The sequence below is a fragment of the Schistocerca cancellata genome, chromosome 2 (assembly GCF_023864275.1).
Source record: "Schistocerca cancellata isolate TAMUIC-IGC-003103 chromosome 2, iqSchCanc2.1, whole genome shotgun sequence".
In the NCBI taxonomy this organism is placed as follows: domain Eukaryota; kingdom Metazoa; phylum Arthropoda; class Insecta; order Orthoptera; family Acrididae; genus Schistocerca; species Schistocerca cancellata.
Genome location: NC_064627.1, coordinates 109,909,769 through 109,926,084, shown reverse-complemented (window position 1 = coordinate 109,926,084; position 16,316 = coordinate 109,909,769). Strand labels below are relative to the sequence as shown.

The 16,316-nt window shown below is 40.7% G+C and overlaps 1 protein-coding gene across 1 annotated transcript in view; it reads right to left on the bottom strand.

Annotated features, from left to right (window-relative positions):
• LOC126151382 (shematrin-like protein 2) overlaps nucleotides 1-15,762 on the bottom strand; it is a 310,746-nt gene extending 294,984 nt beyond the window's left edge. Inside the window, exons 1-2 of the mRNA XM_049915937.1 lie at nucleotides 15,672-15,762; nucleotides 13,117-13,809 (exon numbers count right to left, since the gene is read on the bottom strand). Coding sequence (XP_049771894.1) covers nucleotides 13,117-13,809; nucleotides 15,672-15,683 — 705 coding nt within the window. The 5' untranslated portion in view covers nucleotides 15,684-15,762. The remainder of the gene's footprint in view (nucleotides 1-13,116; nucleotides 13,810-15,671) is intronic.
• Nucleotides 15,763-16,316: the final 554 nt, after the last annotated feature.

The following is a 16,316-nucleotide window of genomic DNA, read 5'->3' as shown; positions in this document are numbered from 1 at the left end:
GGCCTGATATCCCTTGCAAAGACAATTTTAACGCGATCTCTCTCTTCCTGACCCCAATGTTCGCCCTGTCTTCTATCCTGACAGCTACAGTTTTTCTCTGGATCTAGGCTTCAATAGCTTCTCCCAGCCTCACAACCCGTCTCGCTCGTTGTGGTTACAAATGGTTCAAAAGGCTCTGAGCACTATGGGACTTAACTTTTGAGGTCATCAGTTCCCTAGAACTTAGAAGTACTTAAACCTAACTAACCTAAGGACATTACACACACCCATGCCCGAGGCAGGATTCGCACCTGGACCGTAGCGGTCGCGCGGTTCCGACTGTAGCGCCTAGAATCGTTCGGTTACCCCGGCCGGCGTTGAGGTTACAGGTTCCATATAAACATAGCACTACCCAATTGTGACGCCTTCCCTCCTTTTAGCATTTAGCAATTAGAAAATTAATGTTTGTATTTCACGTTGACAGTGCATAAAACGTTCACAGTTTTGTAGGCAATGTATATTCACGTCCAAGGAAGGTGACATCACCAACTGTAGAAATTTTACTTAGTTTTCTACGATGGCGTCAACATCCAAAGGCGTTGGAACTGTGCGTAATGTCATATTTGAGTTCAGTTCGCATATTTTCATACGCTTATGTCATATGGTATTATTTTTTGGGGTAATTCTTCTGATTCAAAAAGGGTATTTTTGGCTCAAAAACGGGCTGTTCGAGCTATGTGTGGTGTAAGTTCTAGAACCTCTTGTCGACCCCTTCAATAGTCTGGGAATTCTGACATTGCCCTCACATTATATATTTTCTTTAATGTCGTTTGCTGTTAGCAATATTAGCTTATTCCCAAGAGTTTGCAGCTTTCAGTCAGTTAATACTAGGCAGAAATCAAATCTGCATGTGGAATGCACTTCCTTGACTCTTGTGCAGAAAGGAGTGCAGCATTCTGCTGCATCCATTTTCAATAAGCTACCACAAGAACTCAAAAATCTTAGCAGTAGCCCAAACGCTTTTAAGTCTAAACTGAAGAGTTTCCTCATGGCTCACTCCTTCTATTCTGTCGAGGAGCTCCTGGAAGAGCTAAAAAATTAAGCAAATTCCAGTGTTACGTTCTTGATTTTCTTTATTTAAACTAATGACGTGTCGCCTGAATATGTTTCTTATATTTCATTTTATCTGTTTCTACAATCGTGTTATAATTTCATGTATTGACTCGTTCCATGACCATGGAGACTTCTCCTTAATGTGGTCCCACGGAACAATAAATAAATAAATAAATGACTTAGCGTGGAGTTAACAGATATTTTCTCATCTCCCACAAAAAATTTCACTGCTATTAAAACTGGGAACTTCCTGTTGTGTTACAACATCCGTCACATATCGATATATGAAATATAAATGGCGATATAAATTTTATCTGAAGTTGAACTGACATGCTAAGAAGTACCTACTTGGTCATATATTGCCATAAATGTTGCTCATTGAAATACTGGTATAAAAGCGTTTTCTTTTCATATGTGTAGTATTCTCAAACCCCCTGCCCAGAATCATTGTATTCCATTACGCGTTCTCGGTGCAGCAGTTTTGTGACAATATCCGCATCCTATCAACTATCCCCACACAATTGCCTTTCGAAAAGTCGCTACTCAGTCACTGGATGTCCACTACCACTTGAAGAGTCGTGCTCTAAGTCTTAATATTAAACCGTTCTGGGGCTAAATGCAGCTGATAAGCACACCAATGGGTTCCGCCTAGGAGCAGAATTTACTGTCCCTCGTATTCTCCTATCCCAGGTATTCTCCCTGTATGCTAAGACAGCAGCTTTTTCGTTGCATTTCAACTACTTGGGCCTCTACTCTGTCAGCTGGACAAATCTGGGTTTTGTCTGCTTCAAGAAGCCGTTTGATCGTGTTATGTTTCTACCCTTCTGTGTTAGCAGATGCATTTTCGCAGCTCTCCCCCCCCCCCCTTTTTAATTCCTCGCCCAAAGCTTCCCTGGCGCTTTCCTGACCTCCTCCAGTTATACTGTCCTCTCCCATTTCGTGCTTCGGGAACCATATGCACCAGAAAGTAACGCGATTGTAGATTAAAGTATTTGCTGTTTACACAATTATCTAGGATGATTTCGTCACTTGAGTAACAGCTTAGGTGCTGTAGATCCACTCGGACTGTCGTTGGTTTACCTCGACAATGTATTAACCAAAATCCACATTTAGATCCAATAAAACTTTCACTGGACATTAGCTCGACAATGGAGGTGCAGATCGACATCTACACCAATATTTAATGGCGGGTCTCGGACCAATAGTTCTTAGAGAACAAGCCTGATGAAGGCTGGCAGTAACTCCCAGGAATACCCACAAGCATACATTTACAAACATTTACAAAGCATCGGATAACACATTTATTATGGTACACCGTATCGGAAAAACTACACATAAAGCGCAGTTTTATTTTCTATTTGATGTGTTGGCAAATGTGCCAACACCTTGTAGATAGAGGAGGCCGAAATGCACGCTATAATCTAACGCAGACGGGCGTGAGGTCTGGAACAGGATACGTAATGAATGCTATAAATAAAAGTACGTAGCTGCTAAAATACTTAACTTTTAATCCATCATATACAGCGTTCTTGATGATACAAGTGAGACTCTCTCCAGAAATGGTTAATGGCGCCTTGCTAGGTCGTAGCCATGGACTTAGCTGAAGGCTATTCTAACTATATCTCGGCAAATGAGAGAAAGGCTTCGTCAGTGTAGTCGCTAGCAACGTCGTCGTACAACTGGGCCGAGTGCTAGTCCGTCTCTCTAGACCTGCCGTGTGGTGGCGCTCGGTCTGCAACTACTGACAGTGGCGACACGCGGGTCCGACATGTACTAATGGACCGCGGCCGATTTAAAGCTACCACCTAGCAAGTGTGGTGTCTGGCGGTGACACCACACTATTAGCTGACAAATCCGGCGTTGTCTGGGTGTTCATTTTACCAATTTACTATTAGAAACGAAAAATAAAAAGAACTGTGTTTGTTAGTGTAATAGCGAAAAAAATTCGTTTCCCTGTATTCGTGATAAGACCTTTGAAATTATGAAACAGTCATACATGAAATATACATAACGTACAAATGTTGAAATACAGAAACATAGTATGCAAAATACAAATTCTATGTAATGTTTATTTAACTCGGAAATTTATTAGAAGCGGTATTTCTAGTTCCATGTTCAGCAGCTGGTAGCAACTGCTTCACGTGTCTATAATGGGAGTTTGTGAGCGTCCTTACGGCAACGCCTTTTCATAGCTTTGTAGAAGGCTATTGTTTTCGCCTATAGCCGTTTGCATTCCGCAGTTTGAAAACTGTCAAAAGCGCTGCCAGGAGTCAGAGATTTCCCAAAGTTGACTCGACTGTAGGAGTGTCTTAGTAGTGAAAATAAATGTATTAAAATCAAGGGTGTAAAAAAAGAACGGAGATGGCGCTATAGACTTGTGCTGTACCTTGTTTTGAAGACGGAGTGGGTGGAGCCTGTCGCCATTCTAAGTGGCCCAAAATATTAGCGGGCTACTGTTGCTTTTTGCTCATTATTTCTGTGCTTACATGAATAACACAGCGTCAGGGAGAATATTTCGATCGTTTTTCTGATCAGGAAAGCGTGTCTGCTCTAGTAATACGACGCGTTTGGCCTCGTTAATGTAACTTGTATTTTGTTCATATATTTCGAAAAACACGCATTCGTAATCCATTTAATTCCACTTTTACTCTGTTTATTTTACTCTCTTTGTGTTGATAGGAAATGAAGCTGGAACTATGAAACCAGTGCTTATGTGCTTACTGATACTGCTCCTTGTTCGTTACATTTTCAGCTTTTTAACTCGTATGCACAACATTTTTATGTTCGCGTTTGCAAGAAATTTGCCAAATTGTGCTTTGTTAGCCTATAAATGTGTACAATGAGGAAAGAAGCAAGTGATGCCACCGCATCTTGCGCATGACGGGAAAGTGTCGATTATTGAAATGTCAAAGAAACAGAACTGTATAGAGTTATATCTCCATGAAGAATATTCAAATTTTATTAGATTATCAGTGCATTAGTCTTACTATAGTTTGCATATCTTCTCAACTTGAAACGTTGCCTGTAACGAGTACTTCAGTGTGTGGCCAATAACAGCAATTTACAAGGAAAAAAAAAATATTTTTAAATAGCTTCCAGCAATGTGGAATGCTACGGACATGACGAAGGGAATGGTCTCTAAAGCTTAAGACCTCGTAAAATGGATATTTTGCTTTAATATCTATGTAAGTAATTTTTCTAGTAATGATAGCCTAACCTGTGTAAGATATAGAGTCACCATTCCAACAGTAGGCTATTTGCTTTTTTCCCCATAATATTTATCGTTAGTAACTCTCTCAGGTTTTCAGAAAAAATTATTGTGTATCTACTTTCATCATCTGATTGATTTTACTTTTGAATTTCATTTTGTGGTTTCGAAGTATATAAGCGGGTAACATGCTTTATGATACACGAGTAGTTAGTTTCATGTTCCATGTATCATTTACACAAAAATGGAAATGATCATATGGCATTGTTGGCCGGGAGGCCCAGTTTGGGGGAGTTCGGCCGCCGTATTGTAAGCCCGTTTTAGTTGATGCCACTTCGGCGACTTGCGAGTCAATGATGATGAAAATGATGATGGACACACAACACACAGTTCCCTGTCGGTAATCGAAACCGGGCCTCCTGCGTGGTAGGTAGTAACGCTACCGCTGCGCTGAGGAGGCGAACATCATTTACACGATAAATCGTAATGAGGTGGAACTGCTCATTGTATACCGACATCAATTTCTTTTTTTTCTAAGCATGCCTCCATGCTGATCATTTATTAGCTTTTTCGTTTTCTAATTAAAGACAGACGGACATTAAAATTCCTACCCATCACCATTTACAAATTACAGTAACAAATAACCTTCAGCGGAATAAAAGGAGTTGACAAAAAGAAACGTTTTTAGTTTAGTTTCAAATTTAACTTTCCTGTCTGTTACGCGTTGTATATCAATGGGTAAGTGATTATAACTTTTGATAGCACCGTTGTGAAATCTTTTTTGCGCTACAGAAAATCTTAATGTGGCCTAATGAATGTCATTTATTCTTCTGACATTATAATTATGTACGTCAATGTTCCTGTTGAAATGTAATCGATTATTTGCAACAAACTTCATGAGCAAATAACTATACTGTGAAACGGATAGACTGTTACTCACACGCCGAGCAGCAGGCAGGCACGACGAAAAGAGTGTTCACATAAGTTTTCAGCCAAAGCCTTCTTCAGAAGGAAGTAAAGCGCATATACGCATTCACAGAATCGTGCACATAAAACTTACACACACACGATCGCTGTCTCCGGCTGTTCTAGCCAGAATATTTTTTTGAGCGGGAGGCAATGTGAACAATGAATGATGATCGGCGGGAGGAACTTAGGGCATGAGATGCCGTCCCAGCAACCAGAGCGGTTACGCAGCCGTGTGCGCGCGGGTACGAAACCGTTGATACAGTGTGGCTCGGATGTCAGAGCGTTTGCGATATGGTAGGCAATGAGAAACACAGGGAAGAAGAGAGAGAAAGTACACTGAGTACAGTAAAGCAAATCTGAAGTCAAATGACAGGAATAAAGGTAAAGAGTGCAGCCACAGTTCATGTGTACGAAAGAAGATATTGCTTGAACGGCTCCAGTTGTGAATGAAATGTGATTCCAATAAACTTTAAATTACGACCGGATCGTTTAGTATACTCGTAAATAACACAACCTGGCATTTTTGATGAAACAACTGCATCTCCATGCATTCAAAGCACGCAGAACGGTCGAAACTGGGCACGGGCGCGTCTGAATGACATCACGGAGAAATATCACGGTGGTGAACCTAATGTTTTGGGCTACGTAACATGCCGGACTTGGGCTTTAATTTTGTGGTGTAACGGCAACTCCCTTCTTTTTTTTACCTCCATGATTAAAACTCAATGAATGCTTCGGCATTTTTTCATGCATTTCAGTCTTGTATCTCGTGAGCTATGTTTGGTACTACGATATAATTTTTCAAGTGCATTTAGCGGCGTATGTGGATTCTGTGTGCGAAATTTTTTGTGAGTAGAGTTAGTAGCATGGAAGTAATAAATTTAAACATGATGCACGATGCAGCAGTTTTTCGGACATCTCATTGCTTATGACGTCATATCCCCTGAACTGTGATAGGTAGGTAGTTCTTACCCAGTATTATTGCCTGACACGAAGGGATATGTATACCAAGTTTGGTGCAAAAGGATCCAGTGAATTAGGAGGAGATGTGGAACATACGTACGTGCTGCACATGCACACACACACACACACACATACACACACACACACACACACACACACACACATACGTACATTTATCTTTATATGCTTGAATTTCTCTTTCAGAATCTTTCAATGATCTATTTTTAGTTATTTTATAATCATATCAGCTATCCAATGCTTTCTTTGAAACCAGTGTTCAAGTTGTGCCGGCCGCGGTGGTCTCGTGGTTCTAGGCGCTCAGTTCGGAGCCGCGCGACTGCTACGGTCGCAGGTTCGAATCCTGCCTCGGGCATGGATGTGGCTGATGTCCTTAGGTTAGTTAAGTTTAATTAGTTCTAAGTTCTAGGGGACTGATGACCACAGGTGTTAAGTCCCATAGTACTCAGAGCCATTTGAACCATTTTTTTGTTCAAGTTGTGACAGTACTGTGCATTCAGAAAAAAAGTTTATGTCGCCAAGCTACAAAATACATTTCTATAGGACTGCTATGCTGTATAGAGGCAACACAGCAGCAGAAATCCAAGTTACGTTACGAAAATAACATTCGTACAGAGCGCACTGTGAGAAGTGCTTAGTATAGGGAAAAACCATTAATCTACGGAATCCTTTGGCCCTTTGCGCGTTTTCCGTACCTTCATACAACTGGAAAAATGTAAAAAGAATAGTATTCATGAAACAACGCATCATAGGACAGTCTGATGCATACACAGACATGGCAATAATTATTCAAATCGGGAACTGAATAATGCGTCAAACCACGTTTTTCCGAGAAACAACTTTTGATTCACATTTAAAAGACTGTTCTTAGAAGCAATCAAACACAGAACATCCAGTTTGTTACATGCAATTCAGTTCGCGATGACAATCTTTCTGATGGTTGGTGAAGAGGTAGACTCCAAATGTTTGGGTGCAGTGATACGAGGTAGACTCTAGGCTAAGGTACAAGTTAACGACTTTCTGCAGTACGTTATAGTTACAAAAGTGTTTGAAATTAGATAGATACTGTGTTTTTCTGCACTGTTATTTAATATTTTAAATTTTAATTTGAAAATTTAATTCTAGGTGGTTTTTTATGTATGCAAAGCGTCGCTGCCGACTGGAGTTTGTCCGCTGCGTATCGTAGGCTAACCGATGTTGCGCCTGCCATGCGGGCAAAAGAACCCCACGACGCTAAGTAGGTTCTGTTCTTAGTTTTTCTTTTAACACTAATTACTCTTAATTGTATTTTCTTGTTGTGTAATGATCTCACAAAATTTCAACAAAAACACATTGATTTAGGGTCATGGATATCGCCATATCATATTGACCATGTAGCTATCAAAAAAGATTCCGAAACAGTGTTAAAAATGCTAGACCCTATAGGGTTGCAGACTGTGACACAGATTATACGATAATCATACCAGATATGAAAATAAAACTCAAAAGGAAACTAAACAATGCAAAATACTAGATGCAGTACTCAATAAGTAATTTCCACAGTTATAAGAAAAAGAATAGAACCTAACGAAATTTGGTTTAATATAAAGTGCTAAGTACACGTACTGCAGAGAAGAAATGCGAGGAAACCGTGGATTCAAGAAAGAAACATAATGATACTGAAGAAAAGATACTATGAAATCCGACAGGAAACACAATGGACTCAAAGACAAGAGAAAAGGGAGTACTACAACAGAATTAAAGGGAAGTAGAGGATGGTTTCAAGCTTCAAGAGGCGAGGCAGATGTATGAAAATAAAAAAAAATCTTTTGATACATTTACTACTAGAGACTATTTTGTAAATGATCAGCATGGGAAAATACTGACCAACGCGAGTGATATACAAAGAAAGGTGGAGGCGTACTTTTTACAACTACTCAATTGCAATGATGCACAGTCTTCCCTTAAATTTGAAGAACATGGTGCAGGTAATTAACAGTCATCGCCCCATCAGTAAATGAAGTATTGCAAGCAATAAATAAATTAAACAATAAAAGGGCTTGTAGTGAAGACTAGATATACACTAAGGTACTGAAGAATTGAGGACCGCATCTGAAATTTGAATTACAATACATAACAGAAACAAATTGGAAGACAGGAGCCATACCCACTGACTAGAAAGTTGCAGTTATACGCACATATTTAAGAAGAATTATTCTCCTTATCTGTGATAACTTCAGAGGAATTGCATTACTAGATATCTATTACAAAATCCTATCTATGTGACTGTTAAACAGACTATCCCCATAATTTAAGAAATAATTAGTGACTGCCGCATAAATACGAGGGTCGGTCAAAAAGTAATGCCTCCCATTTTTTTTCTACTTAAAGAAATTAAGTTAAGTGAAAAATTTGAATTTGGCGCCATTCCTCAAACCTTCTTCTGCAATCCACTGTAGTAGTAACTTTCTGTGTCAACAGGTGGCAGCACAGCAGAAGTTTGTAAGATGGCCGACATCGATGTTCGTTCGAGACAGCGTTGTGTGATTGAATTCTTGAATGCAGAAGGTGAAACGCCCATACGCATTCATGAAAGACTGAAGAAGGTGTATGGTGTTGTGACAGTGGATGTCAGCACTGTTAGACGATGGGTTCGTCGTTGTAAGGAAGCTGAAGGGCAAACACCGTTGACTGACGAAAAGCGGAGCGGCAGGCCGGTGAGTGCAGTGACTCCACACAACATTCAGCAAGTTGATGACATCATTCGTGGTGACCGTCGGGTGACTGCAGATGAAGTGTGTCGCATTATTTCTCTTAGTAAAGGCAGTGTGATCACGATTATTAAACAATTGGGGTACTCAAAAGTTTGTGCACGGTGGGTTCCAAGAATGTTAACCGATCAGAATAAAGAGGCAAGGAAAACAATAGCCTCCCAACACTTGCAGCGCTTCCGTTTGGAGGGAGATGAGTTCCTGAAAAAAATTGTGACCGGGGACGAAACATGGGTGCATTTTTTTGAACCCGAATCAAAGAGGCAGTCAATGGAGTGGCGTCACACAAGCTCGCCGAGGAAGAAAAAATTCAAAACTGTGCGATCGGCAGGGAAAGTTATGGCAACAGTTTTCTGCGATACAGAGGGTGTGATTCTGGTTGATTTTTTGGAGCAGGGATGCACAATAAATTCTGTTCAATACGTCACAACCCTCAACAAACTTAAAGCACGTCTTCAGCGAGTTCGCCCAACAAAATCAATGGCAGATGTTCTTCTTTTGCATGACAATGCAAGACCACACACCAGTCGTCACACCTCTGACGAGATTGTCAAAATTGGATGGGAAGTTTTGCCTCATCCCCCATACAGCCCTGACCTGGCACCATCAGACTTCCATCTGTTCGGGCCACTAAAAGAAGCTCATCGTGGGATTCATTTTGAAGATGAGGAGGCCGTCAAAACATCCGTGCGTCAATGGCTTAGGAAGCAGAGCTGTGATTTTTACCGTGCTGGGATACATGCCCTTGTTCAAAGATGGACCAAAACTGTAGAGATGGGCGGAGATTACATTGAAAAATGACAAAATGATCCTCAATGTTGTGGTTTTCAACCTATGTAATTGCATTTAAATTTCCTGACAATTAAACGTAGAAAAAAAAATAGGAGGCATTACTTTTTGACTGACCCTCGTAGATCCGCAATAGGTCATTTATTCACTCTAAGACAGGTAACTGAGATGGTGTGTCCACATATTATATATAGATTTACAAAGGCCTATGATAGCCTACACCGATAGACACTCTTAAATATTACGAGGTAATGTGAAATACCATCCAAGCTAAGAAGATTAGTTAAAATATGTACAACCGAAACTTTATGTCGTATAAAGGCACCTGTCCGAGAAACTGAAAACTTTAAGGTGTTCACTGGACTGCAACAAGGGGGGTGTAATTTCAGCAATTTCATTTAACCTCATCTTAGTGAAGATCGATAGAGAATTTAGGAAAACTGTTCCACAAGGGATCCAAACGCGGATGGTGGTCGTTAATAAGTATTTACAAAACAGAATTAATCAGAATAATGCAAAATTATTACGAAATCTCTGAGAAAAAAGTTACATGGTAATGAAGAAAAGACAGAAGACCCGGTCATAAGGAAGAAAATCCACAGTAATGTATTCTTGGATGTAGAGGAATTCACTTTCAAGACAGTCGACCACTTCAAGCACTTAGAGAATATTTTTAGTAACAATAATAGAGCGACATAGAAACAGATGTCCTTCTAACAACATCGAACAAAACACTTTTTAGTTTTATCGAAATCTTCAAGTAAATATCACTTCGCACTATCTTCAAAATCAACTTTTATCAATCGACTACTATGTTGTTACTATTACACCGATGTGAAGTATTAATGTTTAGAAAGAAACAAGAAGGAAACTGTTAATATTCGAAAAAAACCAAGAAATTTTTTTGGATCAGTATATAACGAAAATAACGTGGAATGGAAGATAAGAAAAATGAAGAATTAAGAAATCTGCACTATCACCGTAACATCGCCGAAGTTCTAAAGAAGAGAACGTTAAAATGGGCAGGCCTTATAGTAATAATGACAGAAAATCGACTGCCTAAAATAGCATTCGGCAGGACAATAGATGAACTAGAGGAAGGGGAAACCCAGGATTAGGTAGTGAGAAAACATCAGAAGGACACAGCTAGGATGAATATCAACACCAAAGAGACAAAAAGTAAACTCGATAAATAGAAATGGAAGATTCTCTTATAACAGGCACATGGTCGTTAAGGCCCTTGCTACCAGTAAAGTGAGTATTTTTTTGTTTCATTGGAAGACTGTGAGTTTCGCTTCGTGAACTTTGTAGAATAAATTTTGATTGTGTTCTCAAGACTTTCAGCGATAGGTTCAAGTCTACTTGAAAATATTTCGATGGTATTCCCAGCTGTCATGTTTAGGTGAAACGCTGCTGTTGCTGACTCTCATCGAACAGCAACCTTTAGCCTAAAGATGATTACCAAGGAAACCAGCTAAATATTGTGTAAAGTAGAGTTGAAGATTTTTCAGCAACCACGAGAAGATTATCACAAAACATATTCTGTTCCAAAGTAGAGCAACGGTGTTTATATTGTAGCAGATCTTTAATAACTGTGCATACCACTGTGCAGCACAGTGCAAAAGACAGGTTCAACAGGCTTCAACAATTGGGGAAGGATGTTAGTAACAAGATACATGTAATCAAACTCAAATTGTAGAATTTCTCTTTTGCAGTCGCTTTCTATTTCCTACAGGAGAAGATTGTGTGCACTTATTTGCGTTATATGGAACACAGAAATAAATGAAACAGCAGGAAAGTCTATCTACGTGTTGGTACTGTATGCCTGCTTTGCATTGTTACAGTAATTGTATATCGCCCAGAATGTATTTGGATGTACGAAAAATGATTGTGCATCAAAGATATTGACTTCTAAATCCTCAGATTACAAGCTTTTTGTGTGGTTCACATATACTGATTCCGATTAAATATGTTACAATGTTTCCTGTTTGTCGTCACAGTGGAAATGAGAACATAACAGCAGATTAATGTATCACAGTACCACAGCCAGAAAGTATATTCGGATTTTGAACGTTGTTTTCGCTATAGAATCTAGAATATAAAAGAAAAGATTGATTTTTAGGAATTAAAATGATTAACTGTGTGTAAATCAACAAATGTTTGAAAAATGAAGGAAAGTCTATCGATTTGTTAGTACTGTATGCCTTCTTTGCATTGTTACTGTAATTGTATCTCGCCAGATAGTACTTGGATGTACGAAAAATGATCATGCATCAAAGACGTCGACTTCTAAATCCTCAGATAACAATCTTTTTGTGTGGTCCACACGTACTGATTCCAATTAAATATGCTACGATGTTTCCTGTTAACAGGTAAAATGGTTCAAATGGCTCTGAGCACTATGGGACTCAACATCTGAGGTCATCAGTCCCCTAGAACTTAGAACTACTTAAACCTAACTAACCTAAAGACATCACACACATCCATGCCCGAGGCAGGATTCGAACCTGCAACCATAGCAGTCACTTGGTTCCGGACTGAAGAAAACAGGTCATGGAGAAGATCTTCTATTTGTCGTAACAGTGAAAAACGAATAATAATAATGTAATTACATGTGACATTTAAATAACAATTGAAAATATTACGCAGATTAAGGTTGTAAATTAAATGCTTGAATCAGAGACGCAAAAGTCGTGGAGATTCATAAAGAGATCAAAAAAAGTTTCTTTGAAAACGAATAGAGCCCAGCTTGTAATATAAAACATTTAACATGCAGTAATTTCTCCAGATATTCCAGTTGCTTTGTGTTGTCTGGATTTAATATTCATCTCCGGTTATTGAATTCTCAACAGTTTGGAATAACTTCAATATTCTTAGAGGAAACGTCTTTATAATATAGTCAGAGACAAAATAAATAATACTTACAGGAAAATAAATTCTATTTTACTCACCTAGAAGGGTTGATAATAATTATGGTTCAAATGGCTCTGAGCACTATGGGACTTAACTTCTGAGGTCATCAGTCCCCTATAGCTTAGAAATACTTAAACCTAACTAACCTAAGGACATCACACACATCCATGCCTGAGGCAGGATTCGAACCTACGACCGTAGCGGTCTCGCGGTTCCAGACATAATAATTATCAGGCTGTAGAATAACCACCATATTTATGAAAAATGTGTGATTTTGTAAGTGTGGGCGACCAAGTATGATAAGACAGAAAAGTTTTATTCCGAGTATTTTATTTTTCAAAGATTTTACATCCAGATGGTATGGATTCTGGTGGTGCATACTGGTCAAGTTCTTGGGTTCAGCATCAGATTTCAGTGGCCGTATTTTCCGTAGCCCCCAAGTCCTCCAAAGCCACCGACAGCTCCGCCGTATCCTCCGCCTAAGCCGCCGCCGTAGCCTCCACCGAATTTTCCTCCGAGGCCTCCTCCGAGACCACCGCCCAGGCCTCCTCCGAGACCACCGCCGAGTCCTCCGCCGAGACCACCGTGGCCAGCGCTGACGACGTAGGGCACTGGACGCTTAACGACGTAGGGCTGAGGTACTGGGACGGACACTGGGGTGGGGACCTTGACGGGGACGGGCACAGGGTTGTCTACGGGGACAGGGTACGGCTGTGGCACCTGGACGGGAACAGGACGCTCCACAGGGACTGTGACTGGGACCCTCACCGGCACTGGGATGGTCCTCTCCACGGGCACTGGGACAGGGACAGGCACGCTGTTGACAGTGACCTGAGGGGCTCCACCACCGATGCCGGCTCCAATGCCGCCACCAAGACCGCCTCCGAGTCCACCAGCGAAGCCGCCTCCGTATCCGCCTCCGTAGCCACCGCCGTATCCACCTCCGTAGCCGCCTCCGTAGCCACCACTGTAGCCGCCTCCGTAGCCTCCACCGAAGCCGCCACCGTATCCACCAAGGGAGCCAGAGAGTCCTCTCTTCTCTGTCTTCACCTTCTGCTCCTCCTCAGCGAGGACAGCGAGGGCTAGACCACACAGGTACACACACACCTGTTGAAGAGCAAATGAGAGCAAATATGAATATATGCGATGCTGTCGTCATAGGTAATAAATATGTCTGAGCACGAAGTTTAAATTGCGGTATAGCGTCATCGTACATTGCATGCAGGATACTAGGAATTTTCATCATGATCTGTTCTGATGTGGCAAATCCCTTTTTCTATTTATGCGACTGCAGTCTTTCTCGGCGTATTCCACTGATGAATTCTTCTCGGGTTATCAGCTGAGTGGTGGTGTCGTCTTGTCGCAACGTTTCGCAGAAGATGATGGGTACGAAACTCATGGAAAAATTGCGACAAGACGACACCACCACTCGGCTGATAACCCGAGAAGAATTCTTCATTTTAAATTTCTAGGCAGCCTACTACCCAGTGCCACCTACAAGTGAATATGTATGGTGGTTGTTGTCTGCGAGTCACAGTTTTGATGGTATAAATAGAGACTGAGATACATTCGTTATGATATTAGTTATTTTCAAATGAAGGTCGTCACTTGTTTGCAACTTGTCTACAGAGCGATTGCTGTTTAGCAGCTAATAAAAACAACAATTCTCGGTCAAATACACCAATGATGCTCTGCAATCTTAATCACTGATCAGCCTCTGAAGAAAGACCGATGAAATTAACTTACCCGTGAGACTCTATTTAAATAATAAGAGCAATAGTAATTTATGTTGACGAATTGAATCATTTTTCATGGGACATAGGTACGATAAAGACACGTTAAATGTGGTACATTCACTGTACCAGAGATTGCCTTACTTACAGACGTTAGACCATTCTCATTACGGTAGGTGTAATAGAGTATAGATCTTTTGGTGTCATATTTCTCTCTTATATACTAGCACCCGACTGAAGGGAATCACGGGAACTCACAAGGAACCTGAAGCATGAATTTCTTAATACGAATCCAGTGTCTTAACATCTGCACCAACTCTCTACCTACTGTAGTTGCGGAAGATTTTATGTTTCGTGTGATAGACCTATAACACCGAAACACAGCAAAATTGTTCCTAAAGTGATGCCCTCTTATGAGCAGACAGGCTCCATTTCTTTGATATAGTTTGAATTCAGTTACGCAATATTTGATGCAACAGCTGTCGTCTTGTCATGTAACCGTAGCATAATGTTAGAGTACGGCAAGAGCGTCGTACAGTTCGCATCGTGTTTAACTATAGAGTTAGTACTCATCACACGTACATTCAAAAAATTGCTGTCTTCAGTGATCTAATTTAACCTTAGCATTAGACCAGCAGCTCAATGGGAACGGGATTTACTGGTTACATCGCTGTCTGCTGAAATAACACCACTGAGGAACTTCGAAAATGAAATCTGGAACACAACAATTGACCTGGTGATTATACTTAACCATCTAAACGCTTAGTGAGTGTATGTGAGATAAGAAGCGAAGATAAAATTCTTTTGCTGGTCAGCCTTAGCTCAAGAAATGCTATGTGCTATGAAAGATATAATGACCAGTAAATTTAGTAAAGTGCGGGATAGTAGGAACATTATAGCCAAAAAGAATTTCGAATTTGCGCCAATTAATATACGCTGCGAGTTTGTGAAGTACGACATGTGTGAAAATCGACTTTCACGGTGTGTACTGTTGATGGAAGGTTCTTGCATTTCCAGCCAGGTAACGGAAGTGAGATTCTACGACTTTTCAAAGAGTGTCGTGCTCATTGTCTTCTGGCGAACTGAAGATAATCATTATGATACTCGTAGGAACGGCGCATTATCTCGGCGCTGCCACCTGGCTGTAAACACTAGTGCATTCCAGCAAAATACAACAACGCTGCACACTGCCCAGTTTGCCGCTTAGCAACTTAGAAGTGATGTTGCTCGACTTACCAGGATCCTCATTGCTGCTGCTGCTGCGATGTTCTGCTGTGAGCGAGCAATGACTGATGCTCTACTGTGCGGCCGGGAGTCTTTTATACGCTGTGAGGTGGTTCGCCTGTCCCCTCCCTCTCCAGCCCCCTCTTCTACATTCTCCTTCCTTCCGTACCTCAACGTTGCAACAGTGCAATTAGCGGGCGCATCTTCGCTACTGGATTCAGTTCCGTGACAGGCAAGCCGTGTGAGAGCAGCAGCCTTTGCATTAATTACGTGGTCAACGAACTTCCGCAAAGTGAAGAACGTCTAGACTCGCTCTGTTACAAAAGCCTTTTGCTCTCCTGTGAAAGCAATAATGATACAGTGAAATACATTTATGCGTAGAACCAGTCCAAGTTGTAAATTTCTAATGTTTATTCATTCTATGTCTAGTTTCGGACCGACAACCATTTTTGAAATCGTCATAACAATGTCGAAAATGGCATTTCCGAAGGTGTCAAAAATGTTCAATGAACATTTACAATGCGTACAGATAACTGAGTTATCCATTTTCGACTTTGGTATGATGATTTGAAAATGGTTCTCGGCCAGAAACTAGTCATCGGATGAATAAAAAGTAAAAATGTGCAACTTGGACTGTTCTTTCGTTCTACTGTTTAA